Source organism: Hylobates moloch, unplaced genomic scaffold, assembly GCF_009828535.3.
Source record: "Hylobates moloch isolate HMO894 unplaced genomic scaffold, HMol_V3 SCAFFOLD_8, whole genome shotgun sequence".
Classification (NCBI taxonomy): domain Eukaryota; kingdom Metazoa; phylum Chordata; class Mammalia; order Primates; family Hylobatidae; genus Hylobates; species Hylobates moloch.
Window position 1 is genome coordinate 30733492 of NW_026652283.1, and position 25940 is coordinate 30759431.

The window sequence follows — 25940 nt, forward strand, 5'->3', positions numbered from 1 at the left end:
CATCCCTTTACTGGTTAGCTATTTTTTGCAAACATCACAGTTGGCAGTAAATTTCTGGATAATGGAGTTATTGTCTCTTATAATTGGTAATTATTCTAATTGTATCCCTTAACAGAGTCCAGATCCCTTTCTTTTTGGCTAGAATGAGAGCCTCATGGTAGAAAATTACAGGCAGACAGACCATCTGCAACAAAGAACTATACTAGTAGACATTAAGACACTGTGAATCAACTGACCAGAAGTTAAAGATGAGACACATGAAAACCCAAACTGTAAATATTATATTCGGTAATCCAGAATCTGATCGTTGAAGGGACATCTATTCAGAATCATCTAGGCCATTGGTTTCCTCATGCCCAAAACTGGAATCTTTTTTTAAAATATAAGTTCCTGAACTCCATCCTGAGATTCTGGCTCAGCAAATTTGGGGCATGGCCCAAGACTGTGAGTCTGTTTTGTCACTGGGCTCATTTGGAAACTGCTCATCTAGTCCAACGCTTTAATTTCAGGGTAAAAGCCTTCGTCTGCTTTCTAATAAGAGATAAGCTAATTTTTATTCCCTCCAGTGATAGAGCCGGGTCTTACAAGTAGTTCCTTCTGTTTTCTTCAAAGCCCCCTTAGAAGTTTATACTTTCAGTGAGCCAACATCTCCTTCTTTAGAATTTCCACTTATTGGTTCTGGTTTTGCGTCCTCTAGTCATGGAAAATGATACCTAGTTGTTTAAATTTGCATTTCTTTAGTTACTAGAGAACATGGATTCCTGTGTACATTAGCTCCTAATATCAATTGGTTTTGTGTTATGTACCTTCCCAATTTTTCTACTGGTGTTTCACTTTTTAGTGATTTATAAAAATTCTATATATTAAGAGTATTAGCCTTTTATCTCATATTGTACATATTTTCCCAGTTTGTAGTTGGTTACTCACTGATTTTGTGTGAGGGTGTGTGAGTATAAGCATATGTAATCCTGAATCTCTATTGAACATCTTAGTTCTTTCACAGCTTTCATGCCACCCAGAAATTTGACAGACATGACATTTCTATGCAAAATCCTATATTAGAAATTCTAAAATTATGCTGAAACTTCCAAAATCATATACTTTTGTAGAAATAATGGAGCATGCCAAGCTCTAAAGGATATTGACTGTTAAAGGAAAATTCCACTGCCTTTGTTCCAATTAATCCTCTCTGGTTTTTATTGTAAGGTGTACTTTTCCTTTGAGTGCCCTGTGTGGTCCTTTTTAAAAGGAGGAAGTGTCATTATGCTTCACGTTCTTAAGCTTCTGGCAGGCAGAGACTATTAATTTGTTTGCTTATTTAGGACTAAAGAAGCTTTTTTTTTTTTCTTCATTTCTCTCTTCTTTCTAACTTGCTTTTGTAGCTTAGTAACCAAAACTCAACCTCAGACTTGCCTTTTAAATTGTTTTCAACCACCTTCGAGTTTTATCTGTCCCTCTTCCAGGGCCTCTAAAGGAGAAGCAGGAGGAATGAAGTCATTGTATTGCAAAACCTGTGGCTAAGGGACACTGCTCCTTAATCCCCAGTGCGAGTTTGATCAGGAAAATACCTCCTCATAAGCCAGAAATCTAGTCCTCACAAGACACCAGACCCAGTGTCACTGTATCTAATGGAAGCTCTGTGTAGGCTCCAGTGGAAATCTGGTTACAGTTTCAAAAAGTAGTTACCTGTGCACAGCAGAAGCAAACTGTTTAAGCCCAAAAGACTGCATGAAGCCTAATGTGTTCTGATTGGTTGGACTAAATACAAGTATGCTGAGTAATTACCAAGCTTTAACTATGCAGACTGTTATTTCAGGGGAGGCGATGTTTGCCACATAGTTCAGCAAAGTCTGCCACATTTGCTGTGTTCATAAAGGAGCCTGCCCCGAGTACCTATGTGCTTCCTCTTTCCTTTGCACAGACATACAGTCAATTTAAGAAGTAGGAATGGCTGGCCGGGCACAGTGGCTCATGCCTGTAATCCCAGCACTTTGGGAGGCCAAGGCGGGTGGATCACGAGGTCAGGAGTTCGAGACCAGCCTGACCAACATGGTGAGACCCCTGTCTCTATTCAAAATACAAAAAAATTAGCCGGGTGTCGTGGTCTGCGCCTGTAATCCCAGCTACTCAGAAGACCGAGGCAGGAGAATCACTTGAACCCAGGAGGCAGAGGTTGCAGTGAGCCGAGATTGCGCCACTACACTCCAACCTAGGTGACAGAGTGAGACTCTGTCTCAAAAAAGAATAGGAATTGCTGGGCCAGGCACAGTGGCTCACACCTGTAATCCTAGCACTTTGGGAGGTCGAGGTGGGCAGATCACCAGGTCAAGAGTTTGAGACCAGCCTGGCCAACATGGTGAAACCCCGTCTCTACTGAGAATACAAAAACTAGCCAGGCATGGTAGTGTGTGCCTGTAATCCCAGCTACTCGGGAAGCTGAGGCAGGAGAACTGCTTGAACCTGGGAGGCAGAGGTTGCAGGTAGCCGAGATCGCGCCACCGCACTCCAGCCTTGGCAACAAAGCCGTACTCCATCTCGGGGGAAAAAAAAAGAAGTAGGAATTGTTGCCTGGGCAGTGAGAAGGATAGGGTAGAAAGGGAAGAGTCATCCCTTCTCTTTCTGCCCTTCTTCTCCTTTTCCTGGGCATTAGTGAGTTAGTGTAACCTATTACATTATGAAAGATGATGAGGCGGGCCAGGCAGTGGCTCATGCCCGTAATCCCAGCACTTTGGGAGATCGAGGCAGCAGATCATTTGAGGTCAGGAGTTTGAGACCAGCCTGGCCAACATGGTGAAACCTGTCTCTACTGAAAATACAAAAATTAGTCAGGCATGGTGGCGGGCGCCTGTAATTCCAGCTACTTGGTAGGCTGAGGCAGGAGCATCGCTTGAACCTGGGAGGTGGAGATTGCAATGAACCGAGATCAAGCCACCACTGCACTCCAGCATGGGCAATAGAGTGAGACTCAGTCTTAAAAAAAAAGAAAGAAAGATGACAAGGCAACTTTACACCTGCTGGGAGTCCCTGGAACAGCAAGCAATTGGTGTGCAGTCTTCCTTCCACTGAATCAGAAGGATTCGAGCTCCAAATTTCAAAAATAAAACAAATCCTAAATGTATATGCCACTTTCTATTTTCTCTCAGGACCCAGCCTCAGTCTCTGTGTCACAGTATATACCTTATAAAGCACAACATGCTATTATCTCAGTTTCTTCTGGATTGGCCTATATGGTCTTTCTCTTTAATATGGGGGATTCAAGAGGAAAGAGAAAATTTAATGAGTAAATAGAGTACTAATCTTTGAGCAGTGCTTAGGCCATGCAAGTTGGCCGATAGGGAAGATGCCGTTGTCTCTCCTTCACTGCCAAACTATAAAATAAGAATACATGAGGTAGCCAGAATAAATTGCTGGAGGACGTGATTCTGTCATTGGGTACCAGTCAATAACATTAATTGGTGGTGTTGATCAGCTTGTTGACAGGCATGGAGAAAGGCTTTCTGCAGACCTTCCCTGCTCTTACTGGGAGGCACAATGTCAGGTGAAAGTTACAGTTAGTGGGGAAGGAGGCAGGGAAGATATTTTCCCAAGTGTATCTAAGGGAGAAAAAAATACGACTCTTTAAAAATGTTGAAGTTTTAGTTACAATAGGACCATTTTAAACCTGCCTATTGGTGAGCCCAGACTTTATTATCCTGGTCAGGTCAGCTTTGTGGTAGGGCCCTTTAAGAGAAGCAGCAATAAATGCTTAAGTATGTCTGGCCTTTATTTGTATATCTGATTAGTTTAAACCTGCACAGTTTGTAACCTAAGCCATATATTTATTGCTCATGTGGGTCAGCCTCCATCACCGTCTAGTGAGTTCTAATTGCATTCTTCCGGTTGAGAAAGGGGCTGGCTCCCCCACCCCCCAAATTTTTTTATGACTAGTCATGGCCCTGGAGTTGATGGCCTTAACTGAACTTTTCAGCAGTCGTTTTGGTCCCACCCTGCACTGTTTTCATGGTAACTCTGTGCTTTTCTAGGTTTGCTGTGGAATTTGTCATCTAATGACAAACTAAAGAATCTCATGATAACAGAAGCATTGCTTACGCTGACGGAGAATATCATCATCCCCTTTTCTGGGTGGCCTGAAGGAGACTACCCAAAAGCAAATGGTTTGCTCGATTTTGACATATTCTACAACGTCACTGGATGCCTAAGGTAATGCTACCTGCACCCTGCCCTGATAGAAGATGCAATAAAAAATTAGGTAGCCCCAAGGAAGTCAGGATATATTCTGCCTTTGGTTCTTTTCTAGTTACACAGTTTGTTTGATTGTTTGTTTGTTTTATTTATCTTTTTAAAAACAGAGTCTCGCTCTGTTGCCCAGGCTGGAGTACAGTGATCTGCCTGCCTTGGCCTCCCAAAGTGCTGGGATTACAGGCGTGAGCCACTGTGCCCAGCCTACACAGTTTATTTTTGGGGAGACTTTATTTGGATGATAACTGAAAGAATCTTAACATGATAAGATGTTTATTTTATCTCCATAGTTAATCACACAGTAATACATATCAAATACCAATTTTGTGTAAAGCATTATGTTAGCTACTGAAGGCTATACAAAGATGAGTAAGAAAACCCTTGGCTGGGTGTGGTGGCTCACACTTGTAATACCAGCACTTTGGGAGGCTGAGGCAGGAGGATCAGTTGAGGTCAGGAGTTCGAGACCAGCCTAGGCAACATAGCAAGACCCTGTCTCCACAAAAAAGTGAAAAAATTAGCTGGACATGATGGTGTGCACATGTAATCCCACCTACGTGGGAGGCTGGGACAGAGAATCTCTTGAGCACAGGAGGTTGAGCTTCCAGTGAGCCATGACTGCACCACTGCACTCTAGCCTGAGTGACAGAGCAAGACCCTCTCTCAAAAAATACAAAACAAGAATGTCCGTAAGGAATGTTTAGTGGAGCAGGGGACACAGATAAGCAAGTGAACTAGAAGACAGCTACAATGAAATGTGTTAGAGCAGCAGTTCTCAAAGCTGGCCACAGGTCCAGCACCACCTGGAAGTTGTTAGAATTCTCAGGTCCCACCCCAGACCTCCTGAATCCGAAACGCTCAAGGTTGGGCCTAGCAGTCTAGTTTTAACAAGCCTCTAGGTGATTCTGACAGTCACTGAAGTTTGCGAACTAGTATGTCAAAGGTGCAAGTGAAGTGCTGCGGGAATGCAGAACAAAGGACCATTCTTGGCATCTGGTGAGATCAGAAGGGCACTAGAGAAGAGGTGTCAAGTGAGCTGGGCCTTGCTGGACTATTTTGGTAGTCAGAAATTCTCTAAAGATAAAGGACCACATTCTTGAAAGGCATAAGAAGTGCCTAAGTGGCCTTCCTCCAATCCATCTTCTGTACTGCCCATTGAATCTGCCTTTCTAGTGCACTTTGATCCATCACTCACCTGCTTGAACACATTTCACGTCTTAGTTTCTCTCCGGCTCCCATTGCCTTACCACATAAAACAGAGTTCTTAGTATGGCAGATGTATTAGGACTCTTTCCATTGAAAATGGTGGGAACCGAACTTAAACTCACTGAAACAAGTCGGAATTCATTGGCCCATGTGGCTGAGATATTGCAGGTCACTTGAGGAAGTGAAGGAAGTATACCAGGAACCATGGCCATATTCCCTTTTTGGGACAGAATTCAGCATTCCTGGGACTCATTCTTCTTCTGTTTGTATCTCATCTCTGCTTGCTCTTCTTTCTTCATAGTGGGCTCATTTTCTTTTTTTTTTTTTTTTTTTTTTTTTTTTTTTGAGACGGAGTCTTTCTCTGTCCCCCAGGCTGGAGTGCAGTGATGTGATCTTGGCTCACTGCAAGCTCCGCCTCCCGGGTTCACGCCATTCTCCTGCCTCAGCCTCCCGAGTAGCTGGGACTACAGGCGCCCGCCAACACGCCCGGCTAATTTTTTGTATTTTTAGTAGGGATGGGGTTTCACCGTGTTAGCCAGGATGGTCTCGATCTCCTGACCTCGTGATCTGCCCGCCTCGGTCTCCCAAAGTACTGGGATTACCGGCGTGAGCCACCGCGCCCGGCCAGTGGGCTCATTTTCTGCAAATGCAAACAAACCTTCTCTACTGAGCGGATAACTTAATCGTAGGCAGCCTTGCTTAGCCACAAAAAAAAAAAAGTGCACATCTTTCTTAAAATGATTGTGCCAATCACAGGGACAGTTTTTTCCTGGCCTTGATTCAGAAAGGGGCACATCATTTGAGCCACTGTTGGCCTGGATTGTCCAAGCCTGGATCAGATACCTCCTATTACAGCAAGGACAGCAAGATCTGTTACCATAAGAAAAGGGGTGGAAGAACTTACTGGGTGAACCAAACAAAAATGGAAGACACCTTGGTCCATCACAGCATACACAGCCTTTTTCAGTCTATCCACAACCTTCATTACCACCTTTTTTCCCACAAATATACTTCACACCCACCGAAGTGCTTGCTTTTCCTTAGATGTCATAGTACTTTCATATCAATACTTTATTTAATTTTATTTGCCTGGTAAACATTTTCTATTATCTGCCTGTTGAATACTTAATCTCCTAATGATTTAAAATCAAAGATAAAGTTCATAATGTTCATAAATGTTCTATGAAACATTTTCCAGCTTCCCCAGCAAAAGCTAGTGCTTGTTCCTGAGGGTTCAAACGGGCATTCATAGGCAAGTCACCACTGTTACTGATTTTGTCACATTGCTGTTTTATGATAGTTGTTTACATACCTTTTCTACTATTAATAGATTGTGCCATAAAAGCTAAGCCTATGCATTTAAAAAACATTTTTAATGCCTAACACTTAGCAAAGTTTTCAGCATATACTAAGTAAGCAAGGTATTTGAATAACATGAATAAATGAATGAGTGAACAATTGAAAACACATGGTGAATTTGGTGAATAATCAAGTCTGATAAGAGTATGGAGTTTGTGGTAGAAAGTAATCAAACAGAATTTGGAAACATAGGCTGAAGCCAGACAGTGGGGGTCTTGAGGATCACATTAAGGAGTTAATTTTTTTTTTTTTTAATTTTCAATTCAGGAAGTACACGTACAGGTTTGTCACACAGGTACATTGCGTGATGCCAAGGTTTGGCCTTCTCATGTGCCCATCACTCAGATGGTGAACTTAGTACCCAGTAGATGGATTTTCAACCCTTTTTCCTGCTCTGTCCCTCCCTGCTTTTTGAAATCCCCAGTGTTTATTGTTCCCATCTTTGTGTCTATTTGTACCCTGTGTTTAGCTCCAATTTTCAAGTGAGAACATGTGATATTTGGTTTTCTGTTGCTGCATTAATGTGCTTAGAATAATGGCCTCCAGCTGCATCCATGTTGCTGCCAAGGACATGATTTCATTCTTTTTCTTGGCTGTGTAGTATTCCATGGTGCATGTGGACCACATTTTCCTTATCCAGTCCCCTATTGATGGGAACCTAGCCATGTCTTTGTTACTGTGAACAGTGCTGTGATGAACATGCGAGCGCATGTGCCTTTTTGATAGAACAATTTACTTTCCTTTGTATATACACCCAGTAATGGGATTGCTGGATTGAATGGTAATTCTATTTTTAGTTCTTTGAGAAACAGGAGTTAATTTTTTTCTTCTGTAAGCAAAATTAGCTAGTATGGAGGACAAATATATGATAATTTTTGTGGGAAGAAGAAGAATAATAGTATCAACAGGAAAGGTGTATTGTGAAGGTAAAAATCTAAAGGCAACGATGTTAGTTACAAATCTCTTCCTGTAGTCTTCCCCTTATGATTGATGAGTAGAAGATATACATTGGTTGGTAGTAGCAATGCCTTGGTTGGCACACATTTTTCAGAACATATAGTAGCTGAATACACTCCTGTCAGAATAGCACCGTTTTAAACAGTGTTTGCAAAACAGTCCAGACCACTCATTTGAATTTCACATTCCAAAAGCAGAATATAGCCAAAATCTGGGAAGTGAGTGCCATAATATATATGCTTACTAAACTGTCCATTCCGATTTCATCTATATATCTCATTTATAACAATAATAGCTAACATTTATTGTTGTTATGTTCTAGAAACTGCTCTAAATGCTTTATGAGGTTTTTCTCAGTTTATTCTCAGCAGCAGCCCCCACAAGGTAGGTTTTCCTCATTTTATAGATGAGGAAACAGCCTTAGAGAGGTTGAGCGATTTTCCTTAAGTCATATGGCTAGTAGTAGACAGAGTTGAAATTCAAATGCCAGAAGCTTGTCTTCAAAGCCAAAGGTCTTAGTTGGTATGCTAGATACATTAGTATTTGTCACATGTCCACAGATTGTGATTTTGTGGGTAAGGCCCCTGCCCTTCATAGTCTCAAAACATCACAGGGTCAGATACTGCCAATTTACAGACATATTCAGTTGTCATTATGGGCATTGTATCAGCATTTCAGTGTTGTTCTTTTTGAAGTTCTGTGCATGTAGAACTCTGCACTGCATTTCGTATAATCAAAGAAGATACAAAGATGAAGCATATGAAATGGGACACCTTTCCAAGGTAGGAGATGGCATTGTAGATGACTTCAGGGTAAATGTTGTCACAATGAATAGAAAGGCGACCAGGAGAATATTCAGAATATATGTCAGAATGTAAGAAAAGACCTCCTTGGAACCTGCAGTCACATAGCACTGAATTCCAGGACATAGAGCTGTCTGCTCAGTAGCTGCTCATTTATGTCTACAGCTCACTCTTAAAAATTTTAAGACAGATGTTGACTGGTTCTAGTAAGAGTTAATCTTAGCTATATTTTTAAAAATCATGAATGTTACTGAATATCTTAATTGCCGCAAATTCATTGGTGTTATTTTCAGAGCCGAGAGTGTATTCAGAGCCGACAGTGAACTAAATTGAGTAGTATTTTGGGCATTGTGTTTGATTTAGACTACTATGGTAAATTATTTCCGTCCATTTTGGAGAAAAACTTGTGCATACAACAGTGAACTTTCTTCGTTTACTAGACTTGACATTGAGATCATTTCTGGTCTGCATGTGGCCGTGGTGCTGAGTAAATGTGCTCTGCATGTAAAATGTTTGCATAACTAACGAACTTGTGTTAGTGACTTCAGTTCTGCCCACCTGAAGCTTCTATGGTGAGATCACTCATCTAAGAGAACATGCATAACTTATCCTTCAGAAAAGACTAGCACTGTCAGGTCCCCCACCTTGAGGATGTATCGGGTCATTTGTCTTTAGGATGAGCATGTGCCCACAACAGCATTTAACACAGGCATCGGGGCTGTCTTTAGGTCCCTTTGGAAGTACATACTTTTCACAATTGAAGTCACTCACTGAAAGGTGATGCAAATTTTGCAATAGGGATAACCATGTGCCCACGTAAGTTTCCAGTTTTTTCTGAAGTAATACTACACTAGCTTAATGAGTGGTAAAATCCAAGATAGGAGAGGAAAATAAATTGTACACTCCAATGTGTTGGAGCCAGCAAGTGAGAGTGATTCTTGGCATTTCAGCGTAATTCCGTGTTCAGTGACATCATGTTGGTAGCTTGAAACTAGCCATGATGGGAGTATTTTACTAAGAAACTGGCAAACACAAGCCAGGCATGGTGGTGTGTGCCAGTGGTCTCAACAGCTTGGGAGGCTGAGGCAGGAGGATTGCTTGAGCCCAGAGGTCCAGCCTGGGCTACATGGACCCATCTCTAAAAACAAAGAAAGAAAGAAATTGGCAAACACTGCAAGTCTGACATCTCTCCCTACCCCGGCCCCAGAAAGCTGCTTGTTAAACATTTATCAGCACGCTGCTAGCATTGAATTTCCATTAGCTGATTAACATCACAATCTAGATAACTAAGGTATAGGCATATTTCTCTAAAACATTCCTTTTCAAAGAAGAAACAATTCCTTTGTTTTCTTGGACAGTATAATGAAACTTAAGCATGTTTTCTTCTTCTTTCTTTTTTCCTTTCTTTTTTTCCTCTTTCTTTTTTTCTCTTTTTCTTTCTTCTTCAGTGGAGAAAAGCTGCTAAAATATCTCTTTTTTTTTTCCACAGCATCCTTTATTTACTTGGAGTAAGAAGTATAACTTAGTTAAAATATGTATTGCAGTTATCAGATTGCTCTTCCAAATATTTCAAATTCTAAAATATTTATATAATAGGCTTAGAATTTTAAATTACCCAAAAGTAGGCTGGGCACAGTGGCTCATGCCTGTAATCCCAGCACCTTGGGAGGCCGAGGCAGGCAGATCACGAGCTCAGGAGTTTGAGACCAGCCTGCCCAACATGGTGAAACCTCATCTCTACTAAAAATACAAAAAATTAGCTGGGCATAGTGGCGGGCACCTGTAATCCCAGCGGGAGGCTGAGGTAGGACAATCGCTTGAACCGGGGAGGCAGAGCTTGCAGTGAGTCGAAGTCGCGCCACTGCACTCCAGTCCGGGCAACAGAGCAAGACTCCACTTCAAAAAAAAAGAAAAAAAGAAAAAATAAATAAATGGCTGTCTTCTTTGATTCTGTACCCTGCTAGACACACACACACACACACACACACCCCTATTGTGAGTCCCTTTTTGTTTTCTAATTTAGTGTTAATTTATACTGTGGCTCATAGTGTCGGTTCCTAGGGAATTGGTGTGACCTGACTATTAACTCTGTTTTCTACATCACTGATGGGAAAACCTCCGGATGTAGCATAAATAAAACCAGTGGTTATTATTCAGGATAAGTCTGAAATTGCTGCCAAAGTTTTATCATCATTTCTGCATGTTATTCTTATGGCTTCTTTCCTCCTCTTTCTTTCTTTTCTTCTTTCATCCCTCCTCCCACCCCAGTCTTCTTTCTCCTCTTAAAGGACAAGAACTGGAAGCAATTTAGAGGTAATAAATTAAAATGCCTCAGGGTTCAGGTAGGCACTCAAGTGGGCAGGTGTAAGACCATGAGGAATGGTAGGGGCTCCATCAGACTAGAGAAGGGAAGAAACACTTGCCCCAAGAGCAGTGAGAGTCAAGTTTTGGAAAACATTTAGGTCAAAAACAAACACATCTAGGGAGCTTCTGTTAGTGGCCTCATTCTTCAGGTGAAGAAATTACGTCCCCAAGACTCTTCCACAATTGTAGAACCATCTATCAGACATTTGAGAATGACAGCTAGTCCAGCCTTCTTGGTATTCTGCCACTGGTCTGCCTATATTCTCCCTCTTATCCAACCCTATTGTTATTCCTTGAGTACTTCTTGAAGGCTTGCTCTATCCAAACCACTGTTTAAATTTCTGAGATTTCAAAAGGGAATGGGACCTATTTTTGCCCTGGAGGAACTCTGGGTTTAGTGGAGGAAACTGGCACCTAAAGAGATCATGACAATGCATTTGGTAAGAGATTTAAGAGAGGGATGAATAAACTGTTATCGAAGCATTGAGTTGCTTCACTAACTTTGCCTTGGGAGTTGGGAATTTTTTCTGGAGAAAGCCAAACTTAAAGGATGAGTAGGTGCTTAAATGTCCCTCTCAGTCTTTAATTCATCATTCTATCATTAGGTCATCACCAACATTCTTAAATACTATAGTCATATTAAAAATGTGAATTCATAAAGCCCTAAAAAGTCACTTTCCTGAGTTACTTGACCATCTACTTATGAGACAGGCTTATAAAATTGCCACCTTAAGATACAGGTGCACTCTGTTCTGTTCCATTGATCTATGTCTCTGTTGCAGTACCAGTACCATGCTGTTTTGGTTACTGTAGCCTTGTAGTATAGTTTGAAGTCAGGTAGCGTGATGCCTCCAGCTTTGTTCTTTTGGCTTAGGATTGACTTGGCAATGCGGGCTCTTTTTTGGTTCCATATGAACTTTTAAGTAGTTTTTTTCCAATTCTGTGAAGAAAGTCATTGGTAGCTTGATGGGGATGGCATTGAATCTATAAATTACCTTGGGCAGTATGGCCATTTTCACAATATTGATTCTTCCAACCCATGAACATGGAATGTTCTTCCATTTGTTTGTATCCTCTTTTATTTCATTGAGCAGTGGTTTGTAGTTCTCCTTGAAGAGGTCCTTCACATCCCTTGTAAGTTGGATTCCTAGGTATTTTATTCTCTTTGAAGCAATCGTGAATGGGAGTTCACTCATGATTTGGCTCTCTGTTTGTCTGTGATTGGTGTACAAGAATGCTTGTGATTTTTGTACATTGATTTTGTATCCTGAGACTTTGCTGAAGTTGCTAATCAGCTTAAGGAGATTATGGGCTGAGACAATGGGGTTTTCTAGATATATAATCATGTCATCTGCAAACAGGGACAATTTGACTTCCTCTTTTCCTAATTGAATACCCTTTATTTCCTTCTCCTGCCTAATTGCCCTGGCCAGAACTTCTAGCACTATGTTGAATAGGAGTGGTGAGAGAGGGCATCCCTGTCTTGTGCCAGTTTTCAAAGGGAATGCTTCCAGTTTTTGCCCATGCAGTATGATATTGGCTGTGGGTTTGTCATAGATAGCTCTTATTATTTTGAGATACGTCCCATCAATACCTAATTTATTGAGAAATAATGCCGCATATCTACAACTATCTGATCTTTGACAAACCTGACAAAAACAAGAAATGGGGAAAGGATTCCCTATTTAATAAATGGTGCTGGGAAAACTGGCTAGCCATATGTAGAAAGCTGAAACTGGATCCCTTCCTTACACCTTATACAAAAATTAATTCAAGATGGATTAAAGACTTACATGTTAGACCTAAAACCATAAAAACCCTAGAAGAAAACCTAGGCAATACCATTCAGGACATAGGCATGGGCAAGTACTTCATGTCTAAAACACCAAAAGCAATGGCAACAAAAGCCAAAATTGACAAATGGGATCTAATTAAACTAAAGAGCTTCTGCACAGCAAAAGAAACTACCATCAGAGTGAACAGGCAGCCTACAAATTGGGAGAAAATTTTCGCAACCTACTCATCTGACAAAGGGCTAATATCTGGAATCTACAATGAACTCAAACAAATTTAAAAGAAAAAAACAACCCCATCAAAAAGTGGGCAAAGGATACGAACAGACACTTCTCAAAAGAAGACATTTATGCAGCCAAAAAACACATGAAAAAATGCTCATCATCACTGGCCATCAGAGAAATGCAAATCAAAACCACAATGAGATACCATCTCACACCAGTTAGAATGGCCATCATTAAAAAGTCAGGAAACAACAGGTGCTGGAGAGGATGTGGGGAAATAGGAACACTTCTACACTGTTGGTGGGACTGTAAACTAGTTCAACCATTGTGGAAGTCAGTGTGGCGATTCCTCAGGGATCTAGAACTAGAAATACCATTTGACCCAGCCATCCCATTACTGGGTATATACCCAAAGGACTATTAATCATGCTGCTATAAAGACACATGCACACGTATGTTTATTGTGGCACTATTCACAATAGCAAAGACTTGGAACCAACCCAAATGTCCAACAACGATAGACTGGATTAAGAAAATGTGGCACATATACACCATGGAATACTATGCAGCCATAAAAAATGATGAGTTCATATCCTTTGTAGGGACATGGATGAAAGTGGAAACCATCATTCTCAGTAAACTATCGCAAGGACAAAAAACCAAACACCGCATGTTCTCACTCATAGGTGGGAATTGAACAATGAGAACTCATGGACACAGCAAGGGGAACATCACACTCTGGGGACTGTTGTGGGGTGGGGGGAGGGGGGAGGGACAGCATTAGGAGATATACCTAATGCTAAATGACGAGTTAATGGGTGCAGCAAACCAACATGGCACATGGATACATATGTAACAAACCTGCACATTGTGCACATGTACCCTAAAACCTGAAGTATAATTTAAAAAAAAAAAAAGATAAAGGTGCAGTCTGCTTTGTGAAGACTTCCCCAGAATTTGTCATTACGCATTTTAAAACATATTCTTTTTTCTCAGTGCATTTTATGCCTGTGTATGCTGGTTAAAGAAGGAAAGCAATTTGTAATGCATTTCTCCTACAAATGGCATAAACTTCACTTCTTCCCACCTGTCATCATATAGTAAATGTGTTTTGAATGTATAACATCCTTTTATATATTAAATTTTATTACTTAAAATTATTTAAATTCTTAAAAGAAATTTTCATTGTCTCTTACACTGGAAATCTAGCTGGAGTGGGAAGTCGTCAGAGGAAGCAGACTGTACCTTTAGAAAGAAAGGCTGTAACTATCAGTCTTGTTTCTAATTAGTCACAGAGTTAAGGGCAAGTTGTTTTGGAATATCAATATGAGCTACTCTCTGGAAAATGAATGTCTCCATGTACATTTTTAATGCGTTCAGTTACAACTGTCTTCTCCAGCACATACACACCAAAAAAACCACATACCACATATAGTTTTTAATGCATATCTTGGTACCAAACTTTAGAAATTTACTGCATCTACGTTTTCATGATTATGCATTTTCTTTTCTTTCTTTTTTTTTATTATTTATTTATTTATTTATTTTTTGAGACCGAGTCTTGCTCTGTCACCAGGCTGGAGTGCAGTGGCATGATCTCAGGTCACTGCAACCTTTGCCTCCCAGGTTCAAGCGATTCTCCTGTCTCAGCCTCCCGAGTAGCTGGGACTACAGGTGCATGGCACCTCGCCCAGCTGGTTTTTATATTTTTAGTAGAGACGGGGTTTTACCATATTGGCCAGGCTGGTCTCAAACTCCTGACCTCGTGATCTGCCTGCCTGGCCTCCCAAAGTGCTGGGACTACAGGTGTGAGCCAGCGCCCCTGGCCTGTATGCATTTTCATTCTAGTTACCTTTGCTCATCCTTATCTTATTCTGAATACTCATGACTTATTTGATCTAGCCTTATGCATAATCCCAGATAATTAAGAAGATAATTAAATCAGGGTCTAATTTTCTTGACTATCAAATAGCTATTTTTCGTTTTTGTAAGATGTATACCCCAAAAGAGGCCAGAACTTACTGTTGAAAATCAGAATCTAAATTCATTTACTTCTGGAGAAGAATTTACCATAAAACTAGAAGAGTAGTACTAGATGAGATAGTGCAAACAAAATGGAAACTTGATGAAAGTATCTAGATAGTTCAGCCCAGAGATTGGCTTTCCCAGAAATAGAAAGACAACTGAATCATCAACTTCAGCCTCAGTTATTTGGCTAATTTTTTAAACTCTTTATGTTTCATGTGTAAACATAAGCAATATGAAGTTAATAAATAATGGAATTGGCAATATTTCTAATGTTACACTATCATAACAATTCATAACCATATTTTCTGTTGGTTACTTTAGATATACAAACAAGTACCTGGTTTAATTAATTAAATTACTTTGTAAATTTTTCTTTTTTATCTTTTTTTTTTTTTTTTGGGGGGACAGAGTCTCATTCTGTCACCAGGCTGGAGTGCAGTGGCACAATCTTGGCTCGCTGCAACCTCTGCCTCCTGGGTTCAAGCAATTCTCCTGAGTCAGCCTCCTCAGTAGCTGGGACTACAGGCGCGCAGCACCACACCCAGCTAATTTTTTGTATTTTTAGTAAACACGGGGTTTCACCATGTTGGCCAGGATGGTCTCGATCTTCTGACTTCGTGATCCGCCTGCCTCAGCCTCCCAAGATGCTGGGATTACAGGAGCCACCGCACCTGGCCAGCTTTTTCTTTAAGTAAATTTAAAAGGTGGAAGTGGTATTTAAATGGGTAAATAAGATCCTGATTTTTAAAAATGATTGTTTTATGAACTAAGCTTCAGGGTTTTAGGCCATTATTTTGAAATCTCTCAACAGTTCTTAAGTTGTTAAAGCAAACAAAATCAAAAGAAATATGGCTATGCTTACCTGGTCACTCGTGGTCTTCCTGAACCCAGTGTTTTTAAGAGTACATGTCTCACTGAGATCCTGAAGCAGCACATCTACAACCAGTTGACCACCTCACAAAGGTCCCTGTTCTTCAGACTAACATTTTCCACTGTCCTATTCATATCTTTACCAGATTGGTCCAGATTAAAAGTTGTACTTTACAGAAATTATGTAACACTTCTCTTTGCTAAAGAGACTCTTTATTCTTATTAATCAGTGCATAAATATTGACTGCCTGAAAATACATGAATACCAACAATACAGAGGAATAAAAATCAGGAAAGGAAACAAAAGATTAATTTTTACTCATTATATCAAGTGGGCCCTTTTTGCTGGGCTTTCTTAATCGGTTAGCTCATGAGTTGAGTCTTGGGCAGAAAAAAGAATTCACAAGAATGTCTTTATCAGATACTTTTCATACCATCTTCATGTTTAAAGAAAAATATCCGTGTATAGCTCAAATTGGTGTTTTATGAACTGTATTTTGTGACACAAAGTCTTCTTCCCAAAAATTTAAGACTATCATCATAATCGAAGTGACTGCTAACATTTTTTTTATTCATTATTATAAAAAGTGAGTGGGTTGCTACATCTGGATAAAGCAACTGATGATTTTGTCACTATTGTGTGGTTAAAATCTGCCTATCTTGGCGGTATGGCTTGAGCATCATACTATTCTACTCTAGGTCTTAAACGTCTTTATTATTCCTGGTCTGACATTCCAAACATCTCCTTCACGTGTCAAGAATGCTTCTTCAAGTTGCAGTAGCTCTTAGGTATATTTTTAAAATTACACTTTGCTGTTTATAATTAATTTTAAATGGAATTTGGGATTCTGTCCTACATAACATATTCTAGCTAATTGAGAGGAAATTAATGTAGCCTACCAGCCAGATGATTACTGGCTGAATTAACTATTCAGAATGCTTTTGGAAAACCAGAAAATGCAGGAAAGCAGAGCTAAAGGATTTTTTTTTTTTTTTTTTTTTTAGATGCAGTCTCACTCTGTTGCCCAGGCTGGAGTGCAGTGGCACTATCTCGGCTCACTGCAACCTCTGCCTCCCGGGTTCAAGTGATTCTTCTGCCTCAGCCTCCCAAGTAGCTGGGATTACAGGCATGTGCTACTACACCCAGCTAATTTTTTATTTTTAATAGAGACAGGGTTTCACCATGTTGGCCAGGCTGGTCTCGAACTCCTGACCTCAGGTGATCTGCCCACCTCGGCCTCCCAAAGTGCTGGGATTACAGGCGTGAGCTACCGTGCCTGGCCAGAGCTAAAGGATTTTTAAGGTTAGATTTTCTCCTCTACCACCTTCTAATTTCTTGGTGTGGAACAGATGACAACATAGCTTTGTTCCATTAATTTTGCTTGTCCCCGTAGGACCAAGATGTGTAGGTTGTAGGGCCTTGTTCTACTTCCCAGTGTTCTCTCTTTGCAGAATGAACAGCTGACTTTGGCTGATGTTTGCTGATACCTTCAGGAAATAATGTTAACTTCAGAATAACAGACAAGCTTTGTTTTGGCATCGAGTTTTTCTTCCTCTGCCAGTTCAAATGAGGCTCCCCTTTTGTTGTGTGCAACCACAAGCTGACTGTACTGCTTCTCTTAGTTAATCACAGACAAGGCCCAACTGTTTGATATGTATCAGGTGGGAGTTAAACAAAAGCCCAAGCCTAAATCTCAAATAACAAGAGGAAGAAGGATGCCTCCGTATCAGCCGATGTCTTATCAAGTACCTACTTAGTCTTGGAATAGACTCTGACTTTGCCTACCAAGTGTTTATATGACTGGTACCACTTAGGGTCTTACCATACAATTTACATTACACAGTATTAGGAAGCCTATACTTGTTGGTGATGCGTGCATAATTTTTTAAAACCATTGAGGTGATCACTGTCTCAGAGTGCTGATTAGAACTTCAAGACTGGTCCCAGGCCAGGTGCAGTGGTTTACGCCTGTAATCCCAGCACTTTGGGAGGCCGAGGCAGGTGGATCACCTGAGGTCAGGAGTTCGAGAGTAGCCTGGCCAACATGGTGAAACCCCGTCTCTACTAAAAATACAAAAATTAGCTGGGCGCTGTGGCACACACTTGTGATCCCAGCTATTCAGGAGGCTGAGGAAGGAGAACCGGTTGAACTTGGGTGGTGGAGCTTGCAGTGAGCCAAGATTTCACCACTGCACTCCAGCCTGGGCAACACAGTGAGACTCCGTCTCAAAAAAAAAAAAAAAAAAAAAAAGACTGGTCCCACAGCCACCAGGCCTTGTATACAATACATGCACATAAACTGTGTGTTAGTAAAAAAAAAAAAAACCATACCCATTATCGAGTAGCAATAGTCCCATTTAAAAAACAAAATTTTGGCTGGTCACAGTGGCTCACGTCTGTAATCCCAGCACTTTGGGAGGCCAAGGCAGAGGGATTGCTAGAAACCAGGAGTTTGAAACCAGCCTGGGCAATGCCATGAGACCCTGTCTCTACAAAAAATAAATCCACTGAGTGTGGTGGCATGCGCCTGTAGTCCCAGCTCCTCAGGAGGCTGAGGTGGGAGGATCCCTTGAGCCTAGGAGGTTAAGGCTGCAGTGAGCTGTGATTGTGCCACCACACTCCAGCCTGGGCAACAGAGTGAGACTCTGTCTCAAAAAAAAAAAAAAAGAAGAAACAAAAAAATATAAAAAATAAAGAAATTTCTGGGCCAGGCACAGTGGCTTACACCTGTAATCCCAGCACTTTGGGGGCCAGGCGGGAGGATCACATGAGGCCAAGAGTTCAAGACCAGCCTGGGCAACATAGACTCTGTCTGTACAAAAAATAAATTAGCTGGGCTTGGCGGTTCATGCCTATAGTCGCACCTACTCAGATGGCTGAGATAGGTGCACTGCCTGAGCCTGGAAGGTTGAGGCTGCAGTGAGGCATGATCGTGCCACTGCACTATAGCCTGGACGATAGAGTGAGGCTATCTCAAAAAAACAAAACAAAAAAAATGTCTGCCTCCTAACGTTATTTATTTTGTCTGGTGGTGAAGTGTCTTGAAAAGATGCACTCATACGTTATTGTTCCCGGCCATTCTCATGTCCTGGAAACTAACTGTAGCCTTTTACCTCAACCATCTCCTTCAGCTCATTGTTTCCCCAGGCCAGCTGACCACACGCTGTACACTGAGCTTGGATGTTCTGTGTTGTAACAAACTTCCTTTCAGTGCTGGTCAATTAAGCATATTTGACAGCACCCCTGCACATAGCCACAGACAAACTACTTTATATCCTACCTTATATGGAAGAGCCTGTAACAATCCTGTTAGAGCAGTTAATTCTGATTTTAAATGAGAATCACAGGTCAGAATTTCCCAGAATGAAATTCTAGGGTACCCTAATTTCAGGAATTTTGTGAAAATGACAGATCATGCTATTTATAAGTTGCCTACCATAATGTCTAGTGCAAACACTAAATTGCAGCTGTTTTTTTTTCCATTTGTCACTGTCCATTCTTTGGTTTAGCATATGAATCTAAGATTTAGTCACACTGTCATTAATCTCAACCATTAACATACCATTCTTGCTTTTAATTCTATCAGGGTCCAGGGTGTTGTGTTTTCTTTTCTCTTTTTCATTGTGACACTCAGGAATGTGTGAGATAAGAGGTCCTAGAGGGAGTGAAAAGTCGCAGATTTGCTTTCTGATAAAACACCTGAATCCTCCTAAATATGTGAAGCTCTGTGACCATTTCAGAGACACACAGAGGTTCAGATTCTATTTCTTCCCCCCATTACGAGTCACATTGCTGGAGAGATTCTTCCCGATATTAAGCACTGGCCACTAGTCAAGCTGGTGTCTTCCCATTTGGGACCAGTGGAGGCGAAGAACTCCAAATAATTCCTGCCTTTATGTGAAGAGTAGTTTGTCTCCTTCCTCACTCTCCCTCTTCTAAGGCCCTGGCCCCTTGCCTTCAACCCCTAAGGAGCTGTTTTTAAATTTCAGTATATAACAGTTTTAGCTTTCTCAAAGGTGTGCAGATATTTAGTCAGACTTAGGCTTGATTATACCAGGGGAAATAAACCCGTTGTTTAATCAAATGCAAACGACAGGCACTAAATTACACATTTTTAATATATTCTATTGGTAACTTTAATAAGCACTATTTATTGAGTAACTACCATGTTTGTATGCTCATTCTCTTTTAATTTTCAATAAGGTAATTGTTTCAGTGTATTTCACTTACAGTTTTGAGATATTTTTCTATTGAGCCACCATTGGGTAATGTATGGGAAACTAATCAATAAATAGTTCTTATGATTCAAGAGATAACTCTGTAAAAAAGATCAATTCTGCCTGAGGGTAGCCATGTTAATTTTCTGATTCCCACAAGCTTAAATACTAGCTGTTAAAAAAATATATATTTTAAGATGGATATATCATCCTCTATAGTTATTGGTTATTTTCGGAGTGGTGCAATAACAAATTACTTTCTGTCTAATGACTTCTATTCATGGATGCAGTGGCATAAAATAATCTGCCCTTATCATTCATATTTCTGTGTAGTTGAGTAAGGTGGGAACTATTTTTGTTACGGAGGAGAAAATACTAAAGCAATGGGGTTCCATGCACTTTCTGTCAGCAAAAGTATCAACTGCCAGAAACCCCTGATAAGTCCCATTTCAAGCAAGTAGAGTCTGGATAATATCAAACAGCAAGACAACAGTTAGTACTTGTGAACTGGCAGTACTGCCAACTTGACTTACCATTCTAACCCGAAATAAACACCCTGGAGTTAAACAAAGCGAAGTCATCCATCTGCAAGGTGTGTAGTAGGCTTAGCCAGGAAGAAAGACCTTTTGATTTGTCAAAGCAATTTTAAACTACTGCCATTTATCCTGGCCAGAGGTTGAAAAGGCCAAAGGGAAGCTTTTAAACATATGATAACATCATGTAGTTGGGGACATATGGTATTTGCAGACTGAATGAATGCTAGATGGGATTTGCTCTGTTCTGGGCCACCCTGGGTGCAGAATAGAGAACAGCCTTCTTTTCCTGACTTTACCACTAATTTGCTGTCACCAGGAAAAGTAACGGAAACTCTTTTGGCTTCTAGTTTTTCATGTACAAAATAAGGAGACTGGAAAAGATGCTTTTTCAGTTTCTGTCAAGCTTCTGAAGCCCCATGATTCTTAAAGGGCTCACAAAGTAGATAGAGGATCTTGGTTGAAATGATCATTCTTTGAAAAAAGCTAAGTAAAAAATTGTTTTATTTCCAGCTTATGAACCCATTCATTTTTTTTTTTAATGAATAAACTGTCCAAGTTTTTCAGGTACAGTAAAAATTAATAAGGAAGTAGAAGGGTCAAATGAGAATCAGTCACAGAAGAGATTTTGTTAAAAAAATTCATTGTATCAATCAGCAACCATTAAATTGTTAGTATATTCTTAGTTTTAGGTATGTTATCTCCTCAGCTGTCAGGTTGAATCATGAAATTGCCATTTTTGAGGGTTAAAACAGTCGGGTTTTGTCAGTTTCCAGAGTTCAACCTATAGATGTGATCTCCGTGAAAGCAAGGTATAATATTGTGCATCTTCCTCTCATTCCCTTTAGTTCTTTTTTTTTTTTTTTTTTGAGACGGTGTCTAGCTTTGTTGCCCAGGCTGGAGTGCAGTGGCACGATCTCAGCTCACTGCAAACTCCACCTCCCAAGTTCACGTCATTCTCCTGCCTCAGCCTCCTGAGTAGCTGAGACTACAGGCGCCCACCACCACACCTGGCTAATTTTGTTTGGTATTTTTAGTAGAGACGGGGTTTCACCGTGTTAGCCAGATGGTCTTGATCTCCTGACCTCGTGATCCGCCCGCCTCGGCCTCCCAAAGTGCTGGGATTATAGGCGTAAGCCACCACACCCAGCCACCTTTAGTTCTTAATATAATGCTTAGGCACCTTTGTTTCTTTGACAAATATGCACTGAAAGCAGTATTTTGAAGCAGAAGGCCTTTTGGAAATCACTTATATTATATTACTTTATTTTGTTGATTTTTTAGACAAAAATGTGCTCTGTCACCCAGGCCGGAGTGTAGTAACGCAATCTCGGCTCACTGCAGCCTCAACCTCCAGGCTCAAGCAATCTTCTTCCTCAGTCTCCCAGGTAGCTGGGACTACAGGCATATGCCACCATGCCTAGCTAATTTTTTGTATTTTTTCGTAGAGACAGGGTTTAGCCATGTTGTCCAGGCTGGTCTTAAACTCCTGGGCTCAAGCAGTCCTCCTGCCTTGGCCTCCCAGAATGCTGGGATTACAGGCATGAGCCACAGCTTCTGGCCTATATTATTTTAAAGATGAAGAAAATAAGGCTCAAAAATGTCTCAAAGTTGCAGTTCTTTTTGATGTTCAGAATGACACTAACACATTATAAAGAAAAAGTCCCGAACATATTTTGGATATTCTACCTACGAGTAAAATAAACTGATCTCGGTCAGGCGTGGTAGCTCACACCTGTAATCCCAGCACTTTGGGAGGCCGAGACGGGCGGTTCACAAGGTCAAGAGATAGAGACCATCCTGGCCAACCAACATGGTGAAACCCCGTCTCTACTAAAAATACAAAAATGAGCTGGGCGTAGTGACGCACGCCTGTAGTCCCAGCTACTCGGGAGGCTGAGGCAGGAGAATCGCTTGAACCCAGGAGGCGGAAGTTACAGTGAGCCGAGATCGCGCCACTGCACTCCAGGCCTGGTGACAGAGCGAGACTCCGTCTAAAAAAAAAAAAAAAAAACCTGATCTGATACATTTTATAGGGACAGTTCTTAGCAATTAAATTTGGGAATAGAGGTGATTCTCAAGTTCTTAAAACCTGAAGGCCCTATTTTTTGTCATTCTTGTTGACTGAGGTATTGACATTTTTGGAAAAAATATTTTTAAGTAGTTAATGCTAGTAAGAAAAACTTAATCTAAGGGAAGGTAGTAACAATAATACCACACTATAAACACGATCTGAATCTGCGCTGTAATCCCCAAATGCATTACTTTCCTATATTTGGTAAGTTTCATTTCTCTATCACTAAACAACTTCCAATTATAGCTTTAGTTACTGTTTATAGAAAGGTGTCATGACTTAGCAATATTAGAGCTAAGTGTAAAGATGTTTGTAGGTCATACTTTTGACTGAAGCCTTACACACTGCAAACTCTTTCGTGTTTTCTGTGACATCTCTGTGCCATTTGAATGATAAAATGATCACATCTTAGAGCATCTGATTTAATATTTGTCAATAACAGTTCATACTGAAACTTAGAAAACCACAAAGAATGTAGTGCAACATACTGTCTTTACCAGTAAGGAAACTGAGACCCAGAGCAACTTTAAGTTACTTAGAGTTTAAACGTGGGGCAAATTGGGACTTGGCATCCAGTATATTATAATGTCCAATGTGCCATTTGCTCTCGTTCTAGTTGCAAAAACATTTGCCTCATATCCACACTCAAAATGGAGTGAAGATTAAGTAAATAATGTTTTGATCATGGTACTTGGAGTGAAGTAGAAGACTTATGACACGATTACGTGTTGTTTGGAAATATTTAGAAAGTGTGTTCATAGTTGATCCATTAGGCAGTCAATGATTTGTTGACTGGGCAAGTCTGTCACACTTTTACAAATCTGCCAGTTTCCAAACACCTGGAAGAAGCATCAGGTAAAACTTCAAAGCAAAGACGTGTTTTTGGATACACAGCCTAAGACTTACTTTTTTTGTTTATTTTTTTTTTTTCTGATAGAAACATGAGTTCTGCTGGCCCTGATGGGAGAAAAGCGATGAGAAGATGTGACGGACTCATTGACTCACTGGTCCATTATGTCAGAGGAACCATTGCAGATTACCAGCCAGATGACAAGGTAATTCAAGAGATAAATATCCTGTTTTGTCTTACTAAGATGCTTCAGAATATTCTGAAGATAGCCGCTTGGTTTTAGGTTTATTCACTGATTCATTTGCTGAGCCTAAGATTTTCCATACATCCTTAGAAATATTAAAACCTAGGCCAGGCACGGTGGCTCACGCCTGTAATCCCAGCACTTTGGGAGGCAGAGGCGGGCGGATCACGAGGTCAGGAGATTGAGACCATCCTGGCTAACATGGTGAAACCCCGTCTCTACTAAAAATACAAAAAATTAGCCGGGCGTGGTGGCGGGCGCCTGTATTTCCAGCTACTCAGGAGGCTGAGGCAGGAGAATGGCGTGAACCCGGGAGGCAGAGCTTGCAGTGAGCAGAGATCGCGCCACTGCACTCCAGCCTGGGCGACAGAGTGAGACTCTGTCTCAAAAAAAAAAAAAAAAGAAAGAAATATTAAAACCTATTGCCTTATTTTTCTATTTTCCAGGCTCCAATGTCTGTCTGTCTAACCGCACGATGTGGGTATTTGAAAGGATCCCAAATGCTACATGTTCAGCAATGAATTTTAGTGTATCTCCTTTTTCATTCCCAAACTTGCTCCTTCTTTTTCTAATCCTTCTTTTTTTTTTTTTTTTTTTTGGAGACAAAGTCTAGCTTCATCACCCAGCCCAGGCTGGAGTGCAGTGGTGCGATCTTGGCTCACTGCAACCTCTGCCTCCTGGGTTCAAGCAATTCTCCTGCCTCAGCCTCCCAAGTAACTGGGATTACAGGTGTGTGCCACCAAGCCCAGATAATTTTTTTTGTATTTTTAGTAGAGACAGGGTTTTGCCATGTTGGCCAGCCTGGTCTTGAACTCCTGACCTCAGGTGATCCATTGCCTCAGCCTCCCAAAGTGCTGGGATTACAGGCGTGAGCCACAGCACCCGGCCTATAATCCTTCTTAATAATCATCACCATCCACCAAAAGAAGATGGAAATCTGAGTAATCGTGTGCTGTCTACCTCTGAAAAGGCTTTCAGTTCTTCCACTTCCCTCTAATGCTTCTAATGTTTTCCTACATTGTGCATCTTTCATGCCGATTATTGCAATAGCCTCCTAGTTGGTCCCTATAAACAGTATCTCCTCCTCTTCTCCAACTCAACATGGCTAGTAAGTTACATATCTAAGCTATACAGTTGTTCTGGACACACTCTTTAGAAAGTAAACTAAAAAGACTGACCTGTTTTAAGAAATTTAGCCTCTACTTCTTAGCATCGTACTCCTGACTATTCATGATAACCTTAGCTTTTCTAGCCATACTCATTGCATTTCCCCCAGGCAACCCGCAGTTTAAGCACACCCAGTTGCATCTGGTAAACCTTGTAAGAGCTAAACCCTGTGTCCTGTGATATCAGACCTGCAAGGATATCTATATGTATACAATCAGTATTCTTGTCCTGTTTTCTCAGGCCACGGAGAATTGTGTGTGCATTCTTCATAACCTCTCCTACCAGCTGGAGGCAGAGCTCCCGGAGAAATATTCCCAGAATATCTATATTCAAAACCGGAATATCCAGACTGACAACAACAAAAGTATTGGATGTTTTGGCAGTCGAAGCAGGAAAGTAAAAGAGGTATATTGGGAAGTTTTTGAAAGAATGAGAAAGAGAGGGAGAGAATCAGAGAGAGTGAATGTTTGTGTATATGTGTATGTCTAAGTACTTGGTATATATCAGCACTATTTTAAGTTATTTTAATTCTTACATCAACCTTTTGAGGGGTGTATTATTAATACCCTCATTTACCAGTGAGGAAACAGAGACACAGTAAGATTAATTTTCCTGGAATAATTCAGCAAATAAGTGGAAGAGATTGAATACAATCCCAGGCAGTCTGGCTCCAGATTTTCATTGCTACCCATGAACCATACTGCTTTATGCCTTATAGGTTAGGAGATAAGCATAATGCAGCATAGCTAATTGTATATAAATTGTTTTTATTAAAGTCGGCCCTGATATTTGGCCTTGGGTATTCTAAAAACAAACTTTGGACATACTAAAGGCAAACCTCATAGGAAGGAATACATATTTATTTCCATACTGATATGAAAACTGAAAGAATGTAACCTCCCCTCCTTCTCTGAGTATCATGGTATTTGTGGAGACCAGCTGGTAAATTTAGAAGCCTGGTGCTATCCTGGATACTTTCACAAGACTCTGAGGGAACAGGCCTGTTTTTC

At 40.7% G+C, this 25940-nt stretch overlaps 1 protein-coding gene across 2 annotated transcripts in view; it reads left to right on the top strand.

Moving 5' to 3' along the window:
* The window catches only part of PKP2 (plakophilin 2), a 106916-nt gene that overhangs the window by 51022 nt on the left and 29954 nt on the right, over window positions 1–25940 (top strand). For both annotated transcript variants that reach the window (XM_032159953.2, XM_058443131.1), the window contains exons 6-8: window positions 4023–4200; window positions 23607–23724; window positions 25171–25335. In XM_032159953.2, coding sequence (XP_032015844.1) covers window positions 4023–4200; window positions 23607–23724; window positions 25171–25335 — 461 coding nt within the window. The remainder of the gene's footprint in view (window positions 1–4022; window positions 4201–23606; window positions 23725–25170; window positions 25336–25940) is intronic.